Raw genomic sequence first — 14,734 nt, 5'->3', positions numbered from 1 at the left:
TCCTGTTATCTATCCTCATTGATGCCCATTATATTTATTGCAGGACTGGTGTATTATTTAGCATTAGTTTGATCTGGATGTACAAAATAAAACTGGGAACTGATTAGATTTCTCACAAGAGGACCTCATTGTGAGTTAACTCTACATTTAAAACTTCATTTGAGTTGAGTTTTTTTAAGAAATAAACTCAAATAAGGAAAATGGATGCCGTTTCAAGTTAAAATATTAAACTAATTTCATATGAATACAAAAGCTGATGCATCAGATTCATACATTTATGAAGGATATTAATTTATTTTTCTAATCTTGACAAATATCATTGACTTGTTATCCTTATATTATCATACCTTGAGTTGTTGGTATTGTTAAACCCCTTATACTTATGGGGATGAAATGACCTATAATGGGTATAGTTGATTTTAGCCATCTCACCCATCCCTCGATAGAGCTGAGGTCAAATAATTATAAACAAGGAGATTTTAATTAAATGAAACTGCATTTTTCATACTATTTATAGTTGTCAAAGATAGATAATTATTAATTAAATGCAGTGACTTCCTCTCTGTATATAGTAGTGTTCATAGGTAGTGGCAGAGTCCATCATTCCTGAGCTGGATTCATTAAAACTAAATTAATGTATCATGAAATACAACTTAACGTTTGAACCAGACTAATCTGTGTAGTGTTGGATGCTCAAGTCACTGCTCACTCAGGTCTGTCGTTCAACAAAAAGTTTATTTTACAGGTTTTTTTATTTTACAAACACATATTCACAGATGTCTTCGATTCAAGTTATCAGTAATTAACCAAACCACCTTTTACAAAAAGTAGAAAATGTTGCTGGCATTTAATCTACAAATGTAGTCCAACTTTTTATGTTGATAACAATTGAATACTCTATTCTGTTAACACTACAAGCATGTAATATCCCTTATACCTAATAAAGGCCCCGTTACATTAGAAAAGTAAACATTTTTTTGGCTGCACAACAAATAGAAAAAACAATTTCATCACGCTGAAGGGAATATATTTCATGGTTTCAGAAACAGTGATTCCTTCTGGAAGTAAAACATAATGTTTGTTGCTTCATCAGATGTTTGAATAGATATTCTCCACAAAGATTAATGCAGCAATTTACAATGTTGACTTGTGTAAATCGATTTGCCAGAATAAACAGATTCTGTAGAAAATAAGATGGAAGTTATATAGTTTTGACTCTAAATATGTTTGTTTATTACCTTGAATGGAAAAAAAATCAATATAGGATATAAGTGATTAGTTTACTCTGACGGGAGAGATGATCAGAGGTGAAGAGTTTTCACCATCATCATTATTAAAGGGACTGAAGTATGGATAGAGTTTCTCAGTGAAGGAGCAGCCAGTAAAGGAGTAGATAAGAGCTGCAGCATCTACGTCATAAAAGGAGACCAGACCCTCCTCATAATCCACAAACACCCCCACCTTCTGAGGCTGAGACTTCAGAGAGAGAAGGACTGAAGGGCCAGCAAGAGCTTTGTACTCATTTCCATTTCTCAGCCATATAGTCCAGTTACCCCAATGAGGGCCCAGTGAGATATCTCCCTTCCTGTTGATCGACTCTCTGGCCACTCCTAAAGTCCACCCAGTCTTTTCTTTAACTTGAACCTCAAAGTAAAATCTGCCTGAAGAGAAACTCTGCTTTCCTAAAACACAAATACAATCGGAAAATCTCTCTGGGTTGTCTGGGAGATTCTTCTTTACATCACCATGACTCACTTGTTTTCCATCATCAGACAGAATGAGATATGGATTTGCTGTATCAGGATCAAGAGTCACATCCACTGCGTACCTCTGGATCCTCTTCAGCTCAGCTTCAATCAGCTTCTTCATCTCTTCACTGAAAGTCTCCTCCAGCTGAACCACAGCTCTCACCACAGTTCCCTCATGTGATGAATGGATGCTGACCTCGGTCCAGTCCTTGGTGGGTGGAGCAACTTTAAGGGACATGAATCTTTGGAGAAGATGGAGGTGGTCTTCAGAGTGTGTGACCTGCTCCACCTCAGATCTTCTCTTCTGCAGCTCAGAGATTTCCTGTTCCAGCTCTTTGATGAAATCTTCTGCCTGGTTTTCTGTAGTTTTCTGCTTCTCTTTGATCGTGTTGATGAGATTGGCCTGGCCTCTCTCAACAGACTCCTTCAGAGCAGTGAAGACCTGAACACCTTCTGCTATCTCTCTGTCTGCTTCTTCCTTACTGAGGTCCACTGAGTGTTTGATCTCCTCAATCTTCAGTTGTCTCTTCTGGATCATCTGATGAATTTCTGTCTCAAGTTCAGCCTTCTCCCCTACATATCCTTCTTTCAGAGGAACCACATCATGCATCTTGTGGTCTGAAAAATGGCAGAGCATACAGACACATGTCTGGTCGGTCTTACAGAACAGCTCCAGAGGTTTATCGTGCTTCAGACACATCCTGTCTTCCAGGTTCTCCACAGGGTCGATCAGCTGATGTCTTTTCAGACTTGAAGCTGTCAGATGAGGCTCCAGGTGAGCCTCACAGTAGGAGGTCAGACACACCAGGCAGGACTTCAGGGCCTTCAGTTTGGTTTCAGTGCAGACGTCACAGGGAACTTCTCCTGGTTTGAAGACTTGTTGCTCTGAGCTGCTGCTGCTGCTGGCTTTCTGTTGAGCCGACTGTCTGAAGTGTGCAGCCATCTCAGAGAACAAAGTGTTAACGTGCAGCTCAGGTCTTGTGTTGAACTCTTTTTTACACATGGGACACTGGTACCTGTCACTCCTATCCCAGTGTTCAGTGATGCAGGTTTTGCAGAAGTTGTGTCCACATGGTATAGTGACTGGATCAGTGAACACATCCAGACAGATTGAGCAGAGAAACTGATCTTCAGATGGTACATCGTTTGCAGCAGCCATATTTACACCTGTAGTGTGGAAGGAAGAACAATGTCTTTATAATACAGTTACAGAAAAAGAGAGAATTGGGATTGATTTTGGCCAGAGTCATTTACAATTTAATATATGTTGAACTTGTTTCTACTTTCACTAAGCCAAGCTTGAGCAACCGTTACGGCAGGGGTGCCCAACCGGTCGATCGCGGGGAGATTTCCAGTCGATCGCGAGATGTGTCTAAAAATAGAACAACAATATTCTGTTTTATCGTTAATGTCCTATAACATAATTTTCGACCCGATGTGTCGGGGCGTAGCTGGTGGGCAGTGGGCACTATTTTGCTGACGTTGTCCGTGGCAAAAGGAGTGACAGCCCGCACACACACACAAGACCGCAATTTTGGCTGAAGCAAAAAAGCCCAAAATATATAATTTTCACTCCGAGTGGGAGGATGATTATTTTGGTATCAATTCCAATTCAAAGTCCATCTGTCTCATCTGCAATGCGAGCGTGGCTTTATCGAAGAAGGGCCATTTAGGAGCGGCATTTCAAAACAGTGCACACAAGCTACGAGACGGAATTCCCTCCTAATTCTGCCCTACGCTCCCAAAAGGGGAGGGGCCTGAAAGGACAGATAAATGCACAGCAGTCCATTTTCACCAGGCCCAACAACAAGCGCAAGGCTGCTACCATAGGATCTTATCGTGTCAGTCACGTTTTTCCGAAACACATGAAGTCTTTCAAAGACGGCGAAGTTGTGAAAGAAGCATTCCTGGAGGCTGCCGACACACTTTTGGGGGACAGTAAAAATAACAGTAGCATTTCAACAGGTTTTTGATATAATAAAAACTCAAGTTAGGTACCGTTATTAATCAGCTGTAAGTTTTACTTTGTTTGAACTTATTCATTATAATTATTGTACAAAATGGTATAAGAATGCAAACATTAAGATCTGTTCTGTTTACATTGGTTATAGTCTATTATCAATTCAGGTTAAGAAACTAGTGTTGCTTGCATCCTATTTTAAAGGCATTTATTTGTATACTCTAATAAAATGCAACAAAAAATGGGTTTGATTCTATTAATTTTGTCTTTTTTATTGCACTTTGGCAGCAGATTCCTGTGTAGCTTCAGATCTGAGTTGTCTTATTAGTAAGCCTAATTTATACTTTTGTAGCAACACTAGTTTGCAGCAGCCATATTAATACCTGTCGTGTGGAAGAAGAACATATTTAAAATACACTTCTACACTTCACTTCGGCAAAGCGTGACGTCACCCCATTGAAAGTGAATGGGTAGCATCTCCGTTGAAGCATGCGACGCTGCCGTGTGTACGGGCCGTCAACATTCAAGACATAATAGGTTCAAGATGGATACCATGGCAAAGCAGCAATGAGTACATCCTAATGTTGTAGCCTTTATTTAACCATGTCAAATCCCATTGAGATCAACGATCTCTTTTTCAAGGGAGACCTGCAGAAATCCTGTTGTTTAGACTACGGCTGGGTGATATGGAGAATATAAAACATCACAACACATTTCCCCCAACACCTCTAACAATATTGTAGATTGGCTATTTGTGCAAAACATTTTTACACAATAACATTTTTGATGGATAATCAGGAAAAAAAGCAAATATGGAAATGTCTGGAAGTTTAAGAACGTTACATCACTTTGCTGTAATGCAGCCTTTTAAACCAGGAAATGACTCATTCCGTTTGACTACTTCAGAAAGATCTGACAATCTAGTCTCATATCCAGATGATGATATAATATTGATAACAACCTTAGCCCTAGTGTAGACCAATTTATGTTCAAGAATAACACTGATAACAAAGCTCTCATTACTTTGTGACACACCTAGTTGCCTCACATTTTAAACCTCCAACTAGTTCTTTGGTGGTGAGCTTTTAATATGACACAGCTATACAAAAAAGAGTAAGTGTAACAGATATAAGTCATGGTTGATGACCTTCCGGGTCTGTCCAGCAGAGGGCGCGTGTTGCTTGCCGCGGGTGCATAATACATAAGACTTGAAGCAAGCTAACATCGTCTGTTTCCTTTGTCTTATATTTTCCCCATATTAGGTGAGTTCATCCTTGAGAAACGTTATATATGTAGACTGACTGTGTATAATATTAATGTGAATAGTGATAGTTGTTAGAGGTATTTTTGGAGGGTTTCTCTAGGTTCTGTAATTGTTGTAGCTGTGTATGCTAGCTTTGCGAGCGCCGTTAGCTATGCTAGCGCAGCTAGCTATGATAGTGTAGTTTAGCTCCAAGAAGGGGAGTTTGGGTGTTAATTTGGATATGTATGTTTGTACTGTGCATTTAAAAAGTGACATCTTGTGTGTTAAATTGGATGTATGTTTGCAGTACGCGCATTGTTAGTGGTTGTTTTATATCAAGAATCCATGTTCTGTATTATACAGCGTGCTATGTGTACCATGTTGTTGGCGGGCATAATACATAAGACTTGAAGCAAGCTAACATCGTCTGTTTCCTTTGTCTTATATTTCCCCCATATTAGGGGCATAACATTTGGAGGCGCTGCTGGGAGATTTGATTTGAGGACCATCCCTGAGTTGTTAGTGGAATCCTCTGATCAATCATCCCCTTAAACAACCCAGTCATCGGAGAAAGGAGCTTGGAAAGGCAGTCGAGGTCGTTTTCAGACAACGTTGGTAACCTGCATCCTGAAGTGTGAAAAGTCACCACTAGGGAGCAGCAAAAAAACCTAATTAAGTAAGATAAACCCTCATTTGCTATTTCTGCCCACTTCTCTGATACAATGGAGGCTGAATTGGAGAAGCTGCAGCTGGACATTACAGGTGCATTGTATACACTGACTGTAGAACAACTGATTAAAGTGTGCAATGAACTGGAGATTTCAGGACCGGATAATGTGCATGTGACTGGTAAATCTCGCAGTCAATTAATTTCTCATGTCACAGAGCATAATGAACGTGAAGAAATGGCCGAGCTAGAGGATGAAGGCATGTCCGAACTTCTTAATGTGCAGGATATCATAGACAAAGACAAAATTACAACAAATGTACATGACAGTGTCAAAAGGGAAGATCTCCAGAAGAAGGTAGAGGCACTAAGGTTGTCATTACAAGAAAAAGAAAATGCAATGCATGACCTAATGAACACAAGCATGAACCACCCTGCCGGGTTCAGCCCCCCAGAAAGAAATCTGGCCCAAGTACTCCCCAGTAGTTCTATGTGGCGTAAAGATCTTAAGATCGCAGGCCAAATAGGCGAGCCAGGACAAAAAGATAGGCTCACATTTTCTAGTCTGGCCAGACAAATTGAAAATGGCTTTAGTAAGGGCTACCCAGAGTCAGAGATCATTGATGCTGTAATCCGTGCCATCACACCAGGCCTGCAGTTACGGAGTTACCTTGAAGGGAAGGAAAACCTTACACTGCCTGCCCTTCGCCGAATTCTCAGGTCTCATTACCAGGAGAAAGGTGCCACAGAGTTATACAAACAACTCACCTCTGAGGTTCAGAGTAGTAAAGAAACGCCTCAAAACTTCCTGATTAGAACTATGGACATGAGACAGAAAATCCTGTTTGCTTCTCAAGAAGCCGAGTCAAACCTAAAATATGACCCAGCACTAGTCCAGAGTCTCTTCATGCATACTGTCCTGACTGGTCTACAGAATGACAATATTAAAAGTGACCTGCAGCCTCTCCTCATGCAAATTGCAATGAAGAGAAAAAGAGTAGGGAACTACAATACTGTTCAACTTTCAAAATTACACTGTATTGTTCTAAAGAATGTCAGGAGAACCATTGGCCTGCACACAAAAGGCATTGTAAGACATACACATGTTCAGGTATTAAGAAAGCGACACAGTCACATGACAAATCCAAGCACAAACAAAATATTGCAAAAGAAAAAACAGCTACTGTGAGAGAGTTAGTAGGAAAAAAGTGCCTCATCAGGTGTTTCCTACACGAACAGAAAACTCAGGCCCTCTGGGATACAGGCTCACAAATTTGTGCTATAGATGAGGTATGGAAAGAAAGCCATCTAACTGATGTACCGCTAAGAGATGTAGCAGAGCTAATTGACCCTATAGACTCTTTACAAATTGAAGCGGCCAATGGTACAGAAATGCCATATGTTGGTTGGCTTGAAGTGTCCTTTAAACTTACTGCAAGTGATACCGAGTTGCTAATACCCATGCTAGTGCTAAAAGGTAACCAACAGCAGTGTCCCATTATTGGCTTTAATGTCATTGAGCACCTTGTGATAGCCAGACAGCCAGGCCAGAAAAGACATGGGGATAAAGAGAAGCTTGTACAGGCAGTAAAAATTGCCTTTCCTCATCTTCGAAAAAACAAAGCAAAAGCCTTTATTAATGCTGTGAGTGTAGGACAGACATGTGACTATAACGTAAGAACAGCAAATGAGAGTTAGTGTGCCTAAACGTAACTCCATTCAACTCGAGTGTCGAGTACAGACTCCATTTTTCAAAGAGGATAAAACTCTGGTTTTTGAGCCAAATGAGAACCCACAATGGCCTGAAGGATTAGAGTTTTGTGATACTCTTGTGTCCGTGAAGGCAGATACAGTCCCAAGAATTATTGTTAGTGTGCAAAACACAACAAATCATGACATTACGATGGCAGCAAGAACTATTATTGGAACTGTACAGTCAGTCAGATCAGTATATCCTGCAAACATATTTAAAACAGACCAAAAACCTGCTGCATCAATCCACCATGTCAACGCCCAGATCTCCAGTGAAAGCCCGCCTGTGCATGAGCAGTGGGATCCTCCTGTGGATTTGACTCACCTTGATGAACACCAGAGACAAATAGTCAGTCAGATGCTAAGAGAAGAATCAGACTCATTTTCCAAGTCTGATGACGACATAGGCTGTGTGGAAAACTTGCAAATGAAGATTTCACTACAAGATGCTGAGCCAGTGTCAAGAGCCTACCGCTCTGTTCCAAAACCCTTATACAAGGAGATGAAAGATTACTTACTGGACTTGATAGCACAAGGGTGGGTTGAAAAGTCCATGTCTTCCTACTCCTCTCCAATCGTCTGCGTAAGAAAAAAGGACGGAACTCTACGTTTATGTATTGACTACAGGGAGCTCAACAGGAAAACCCACTCAGATCGCCATCCCATCCCCAGAGTACAGGACATTATGGATAACCTGGGAGGAAACACACTCTTTTCACTGCTGGACCAGGGTAAGGCATACCACCAGGGTTTCATGGCCAAAGACAGTAGACACCTAACAGCCTTTGTGACCCCCTGGGGCCTTTATGAGTGGGTACGAATCCCGTTTGGACTCATGAATGCCCCTGCAGCATTCCAGCGCTGCATGGAAGTGTGCTTGGAGGGCTTAAGGGATGAAATATGTGTGCCATATTTTGATGATGTTCTTGTGTTTAGCAGGACATTTGAGGATCATATCAATGCTGTCAGAAGGGTGCTGCAACGGCTGAGGGAGCATGGGATAAAACTAAAGCCCAGAAAGTGTGACCTGTTTAAAACACAAGTACGTTACCTTGGAAGAATTGTGTCTGCTGAGGGAAATAGAGTGGACCCTGCCGATACTGCTGCAGTAACGGCCCTGAAAAACAAACACCCAGGAACTATCGGTGAGTTAAGAGCAATAATGGGACTATTAAGTTATTACAGGCAGTATATCAAAGATTTTTCACGTATTGCCTGTCCCTTGTATGACCTGCTTAAAGCACCTACAGAAACTGAAATGCTGAAAAAAACGAAAACAAAAAGAAACAGTAGAGGAGTTTCATCCAACACACCCATCAAATGGACTGACATGCATCAGTTAATATTGGAACAGTTGATAGACTGTCTCTCGCAGCCTCCTGTTCTAGGTTTCCCAGAGTTTTCACAGCCATTTGTCCTCCATACCGATGCTTCCAACCAGGGATTGGGGGCAGTATTGTACCAAAAGCAAAATGGAAAGCTTCGTGTGATTGCTTATGGTTCACGTACTTTAACAACAGCAGAGAAAAATTACAATCTACACTCAGGCAAATTAGAGTTTCTTGCCCTCAAATGGGCAATCACAGAAAAATTCCGTGATTACCTATACTATGCACCATTCTTCACCGTCTACAGTGACAATAACCCACTTACATATGTACTGTCCACTGCCAAACTGAATGCAACAGGTTGTCGATGGGTAGCAGAACTGGCAGACTTCCATTTCATAATTAAATACCGTCCTGGTAAGGAAAACATTGATGCTGACAGTCTGTCCAGAATGCCTTTGGACGTGGAAGTATTCATGGATGAGTGTACAGAGGAAATGTCATATGATGTGATTGGAGCAGCTACACAAGCAGTGGAGAACCAGGATGAATCCAGTGTGTCATGGTCCATGGGTGTCTCATTAAGTTGTGCAGCATTAACTGTAGATGCATCCATCATTCCATTGACAATAGGACAGATCAAACATGACCAAAGAAATGATCCCAATGTTGGAGCAGTGATTCAGTACAAGCTGGCAGAAAAGAAGCCATCAGGCTCAGAACTCAAACAACTCAGTTCACAAATCTTATGTCTGCTAAGAGAGTGGGACAAGTTGGAGATGAATGAGAGTGGAGTGTTGTACAGGAAAACTTCAAACAGAACACAGCTTGTGCTTCCAGAAAAGCACAAAAGTACAGTATTAAAGGAGCTCCATGATGAAATGGGCCATCAAAGTGCAGACAGGACTACATCTTTGGTACGGGACCGGTTTTACTGGCCCTACATGCAACGAGAAATCGAAGATTATGTCATGAGGAGATGTGTGTGCCTCAAGCACAAGAAACCAAGCCGTCAGACAAGAGCGCCACTGACGAACATTGTCACCACTCAACCGTTTGAGCTTGTCTCAATTGATTTCTTGCACCTTGACAAATGTAAGGGTGGTTATGAATATATTCTTGTAATTGTTGACCACTTTACACGTTTTGCCCAGGCCTACGCCACGACTTCCAAATCAGGAAAAACAGTTGCAGAAAAAATCTTTAACGACTATGTGCTGAGATTCGGCTTTCCGACAAGAATACACCATGATCAGGGTGGTGAATTTGAAAACCAATTGTTCACACAATTGAAAAAGTACTGTGGAGTTGCTGGGTCGAGAACCACTCCCTACCACCCACAAGGAAACGGACAGGTCGAGCGGTTTAACCGAACATTACTCCAGATGTTAAAGACCCTCACAGAGAGACAAAAGACTAACTGGAAAGACTCACTAAATAAACTGATTTACTCCTACAACTGTACTCGTAGTGATGTCACAGGTTTCTCACCCTTCAACCTGTTGTACGGACGCTCTCCACGGTTGCCAGTTGATATGCTGTTCGACTTGACCGTGGAGCAAGGGGACAGTAATCATCATCGTTACATGGAAAAGTGGAGGCAGGGCATGGAGGAGGCATACGAGATCACAAGAGAAAATGCTCACAAAGCTGCTATGAGAAGCAAGACACATTATGGCAGTAAGGTGAGAAGCTCAGTATTACAGCCTGGTGATCGTGTATTAATCAGGAACATGACACCTCGCGGTGGTCCTGGCAAACTGAGAAATCACTGGGAAGATGCTATTCACACAGTTGTGCGTCAAGTGAGTCAAGATATCCCTGTTTATGAACTCAGACCTGAGAGAGGGACAGGGAGATCAAGGGTTTTACATCGTAATCTTCTCCTCCCATGTGACAACCTGCCGCTGGAAACTCAAGTACAGCCACGTGCAAAGAGAAAGAGTGTGGAGAGAAATGAGGAAGCGGAGCAAACAGGGGAGGAGGAAGAGGATGATGAGTATTATCTAGCACCACTTAAGCAGCAATCAAATCCATGCCCACCTGAGACAGTGAATCCTGCGTGCACTAGTACACCTGTGGAGCTTGAATGCATACACTCTGAGGAAAACCTGTCAGCTGAGCCAGAGAAAGAACAAGAAATGGCACACGAAGTTGGGTACTTGCCGGAGGGGGAGGACAGCTACGTTGAGGACAGCTATGTTGAGGATCTACCTGTGGAGAATGAGAGCTACGTTGAAAACAGCTGCGTTGAGGATCTACCTGTGGAGAATGACAGCTACGTTGAGGATCTACCTGTGGAGAATGCTGTCCCATCACCTGCTCAAAGTGACCCCAGTAGTAAGGAGCTTCAAGGGCATCAACGACAATGCAGACGACCAAAGGTCTTCACATATGATAGGCTTGGCTCACCAGCCTGCTACAACATAAAAGCACCACCTCTGCATACAAACTTAAAGGTGCCATGGACACACACTGTACCGCCATACCACTTTCAGCAGTACTATGGATATGAGGGTAGTGACATTGCACACCATTGAACTGAGTAAATGCACATACATTACCCTCAAAGAACACATAAAAAGGAAAATGGACGGCAGAGGTCACATTCAAAGTGATTGTTGACATGAGATACATTTATGGGCTGTGTTTTCACACAATATATCATTACATGACACTGTTACAGTCAATCATATCTCACTCACCTGTTTTAAAGGAGTGTAGTTTACTTGGACATGCTGCACAGGCAGAACTGTTAACAAGGTAGCAACGGACTATGTTGAAACTATGTGTGACAAAGGAGGTCAAAAACAAATGTATGAAAAGAGTTCCAGACTGTAAAATTGCACTTTATAGGTAAATGTACTAAACATGTTTAGCCTGAAATAATGCATATTCGAGACCGTTTCTTCTGGCCACATATGCAGCAAGAAGTAGAGCACTCACACACACAACATACATTCAGGGACTGTAAAAAACAAAAACAAACGGAGAGCTTGTGAACATATGTTTGTCATACAAGGATGGACTTTCTACTAAGCCAAGGGCTTAAATGTGTAAATTGAGTGTGTGCACGTTTGCCAGACTGAACAGTGAGCGTGGTATGTGTTTAATAAATGTTATAGATGTTGCTGACATGTAGGCATAATATTGTGGATTAGAATGTCGGGACGACATCTGTTTTGAAGGGGAGTGTGTAATAGATATAAGTCATGGTTGATGACCTTCCGGGTCTGTCCAGCAGAGGGCGCGTGTTGCTTGCCGCGGGTGCATAACACATAAGACTTGAAGCAAGCTAACATCGTCTTTGTTTCCTTTGTCTTATATTTTCCCCATATTAGGTGAGTTCATCCGTGAGAAACGTTATATATGTAGACTGACTGTGTATAATATTAATGTGAATAGTGATAGTTGTTAGAGGTATTTTTGGAGGGTTTCTCTAGGTTCTGTAATTGTTGTAGCTGTGTATGCTAGCTTTGCGAGCGCCGTTAGCTATGCTAGCGCAGCTAGCTATGATAGTGGAGTTTAGCTCCAAGAAGGGGAGTTTGGGTGTTAATTTGGATATGTATGTTTGTACTGTGCATTTAAAAAGTGACATCTTGTGTGTTAAATTGGATGTATGTTTGCAGTAAGCGCATTGTTAGTGGTTGTTTTATATCAAGAATCCATGTTCTGTATTATACAGCGTGCTATGTGTACCATGTTGTTGGCGGGCATAATACATAAGACTTGAAGCAAGCTAACATCGTCTCTGTTTCCTTTGTCTTATATTTTCCCCATATTAGGGGCATAACATAAGCAGTATGTAGGAAGTAATCAATAAACATTAATAATGTCAGGAAACCAGGAATGAGGATAAACTCCTAACCGCAGATAATCAGTAACAAGTTAGTTAAATCCAGAGGGTTGAACCGTAGGCATGAAGACAAACAACAACATACTTATATCATATTTAGTTGACAGTGTAAATATAATCAGCTGTACTCACCAGTGTTTGACAGAGACTCTGCTGTGTTGTTGAGAAAGACCTGATGAACTCAGTTTGTATTTTCTTTAGACAGAAACAGAGACTAGTCTCGACTGCAGTGTGGCTGCCTTTCTGACTAACTTAACTTTCGTTTCCTGAGTGTGACGTGTAAGCTCTCCTCTTTCCTCTGTAGCTCCTCCTCTCACTGCAGCTGGTTGTGTTCCCTCCCTCTGATTCACACAGGTGTTGGGAAATACCAGCGACTCTTCAGGTTAAAATGGAGCAAAGTTGGTGCTAACAGTGGAGAGAGTGAGATATGTGAAAAGGTTTTTCTTTATTATGTTGAAACTGTCTCAGCTATACTTTAACCAGAACAGTTTATTTCATTGGAACCTCTCCTCATTGATACCATACCTATGGCAGGACTGGTGTATTATTTAGCATGAATTTGTATCTAGATGTGTGTAATAAAACTGTGTTTATAAAAAGGGGATCACTTTGTGAGTTAATTCTACTTCTAAAAGTGCAGGGAACTTTATTTAAAGGATTTTATTAAAGAAATAAACTCTCAAACTTTGTTGATAAACTGGCAAAGATTAGCTGGGGTCTCTTTGTTGAGATTTCTCTTAGGTTGTTTATATTTCATGTCCTTGTATAAGTGATTATCCTCACTTGAAGGTTTGTTGACTCATGTAATTGTTTGCCTTTTGAGTAAGAAGTAACCTTTGTCTCATCATATCTCAGTCTTGTGATCCATCTAGTGGTCGTTCTGTGTGATGACATATAGAAGTGTAGAAGAGGAAGGCTGTCAGATCTCAAGAAACATTCAGAATTACAATTATTTATGTTTTACTGTACTTACAAACCAATCATTCTTTCTGTGCTGGACTATGGTGATTGGTTGTATATGAATGCACCTGCCTATTGCCTGATTAAGTTAGATGCCGCCTATCACAGCACACTGAGATTTGTCACAAATTGTAAAGCACTTACTCATCACTGTACACTGTATACCAAGGCAGGTTTGCCATCACTTACTGTAAAGAGGCTCAGTCATTGGTACATGTTTATTTATAAAGCTTTGTTAACGTAAACTCCCGTATTATATCTGCTCTCTGATAACACAGAGAGTTGCAAGCAGCTATTGTCTGAGATCACATGATGTAGTATTGTTAGATGTGCCAAGAGCAAGGACTGTCTTACTGTAGGTAAGACAGCTTTTATGTGCGCAGCTCCACTTGCTTGGAACAATCTTCAGCAAGAATTGAAACTGAGCAATCTCCTTCCTCTGCATGTTTTTAAAGCTAGGCTAAATGAAATGCTCATTGATACTATGGGCCCTTGTAAATGTCTATAACTATGTAAATGTATCCTGTAAATATAATGTATGATGTCCTTTATTGTTTTATGTTTCATGTGGAACCTATATGCTGCAGGTCTCCCTTGAAAAAGAGATCTATGATCTCAATGGGACCAATCTGGTTAAATAAAGGTTATAAATGAAATGAAAAATGTAAGTTGAACATTGCTAAATCTTTCACTTTTTATGTGTTTTTTAAGACTCTCTAAATATGCACTTTTTTTCAGACTCTCTAAATACGCACTTTTTAGTTTTTATCAAAATACCAAACAGATCACCCATTCTAGCCATGCCTCATATCCCTCTATTTCACTTCCTGTTTCAAAAGTGCTGATTTTGGCTATAAAGCTTTAAGAAAAGCAACAGCAACAAAAAAAGGAGGGGGCTGAGCTCATGCGGGACCCGGCAGCTACTGTCTAAAATACTGCCGTGATGAAACGCCATATCATGGATCAGGGTTTTATTTTTTGACGCTGCGTGAGTTCCCCGACACGCATATTTATGTATAAAAGACATCAAAAAGTGCATTTTGCATGATAGGTCCCCTTTAACCAGAACAATTTAGTTTCTTTGAGACAGAGATTTTTTACCTTTTTCACCCAGGCAATATCAATCTAGTATTTTAATAATAGTAATATACAATGTAATGTCAAATAAGATCATTTTAGATATGTGACTACTTTTGACCTTTTCTTGTTATCTATCCTCA

General features: G+C 40.9%; 1 protein-coding gene across 1 annotated transcript; it reads right to left on the bottom strand.

Moving 5' to 3' along the window:
* Positions 1 to 726: 726 nt before the first annotated feature.
* On the bottom strand, positions 727 to 12,794 carry LOC307043197 (E3 ubiquitin-protein ligase TRIM21-like). Its single transcript, XM_079687506.1, has 2 exons — positions 12,687 to 12,794; positions 727 to 2,915 (listed from the first exon to the last, which is right to left on the bottom strand). Exon 2 carries the CDS (start codon positions 2,905 to 2,907, stop codon positions 1,276 to 1,278), a length of 1,632 nt encoding a protein of 543 aa, XP_079543632.1. The 5' UTR covers positions 2,908 to 2,915; positions 12,687 to 12,794; the 3' UTR covers positions 727 to 1,275.
* Between the last annotated feature and the right edge of the window lie 1,940 nt (positions 12,795 to 14,734).

Source organism: Notothenia rossii (assembly GCF_949606895.1).
Source record: "Notothenia rossii genome assembly, chromosome: 1".
Taxonomy (NCBI): domain Eukaryota; kingdom Metazoa; phylum Chordata; class Actinopteri; order Perciformes; family Nototheniidae; genus Notothenia; species Notothenia rossii.
Note: the sequence above shows the minus strand (reverse complement) of the source record. Positions and strands in the feature narration are given on the sequence as shown.

Bases quoted from the DNA above. Each gene is read 5' to 3' on its own strand.
- LOC307043197 (XM_079687506.1), bottom strand. From the start codon at position 2,907: ATGGCTGCTGCAAACGATGTACCATCTGAAGATCAGTTTCTCTGCTCA.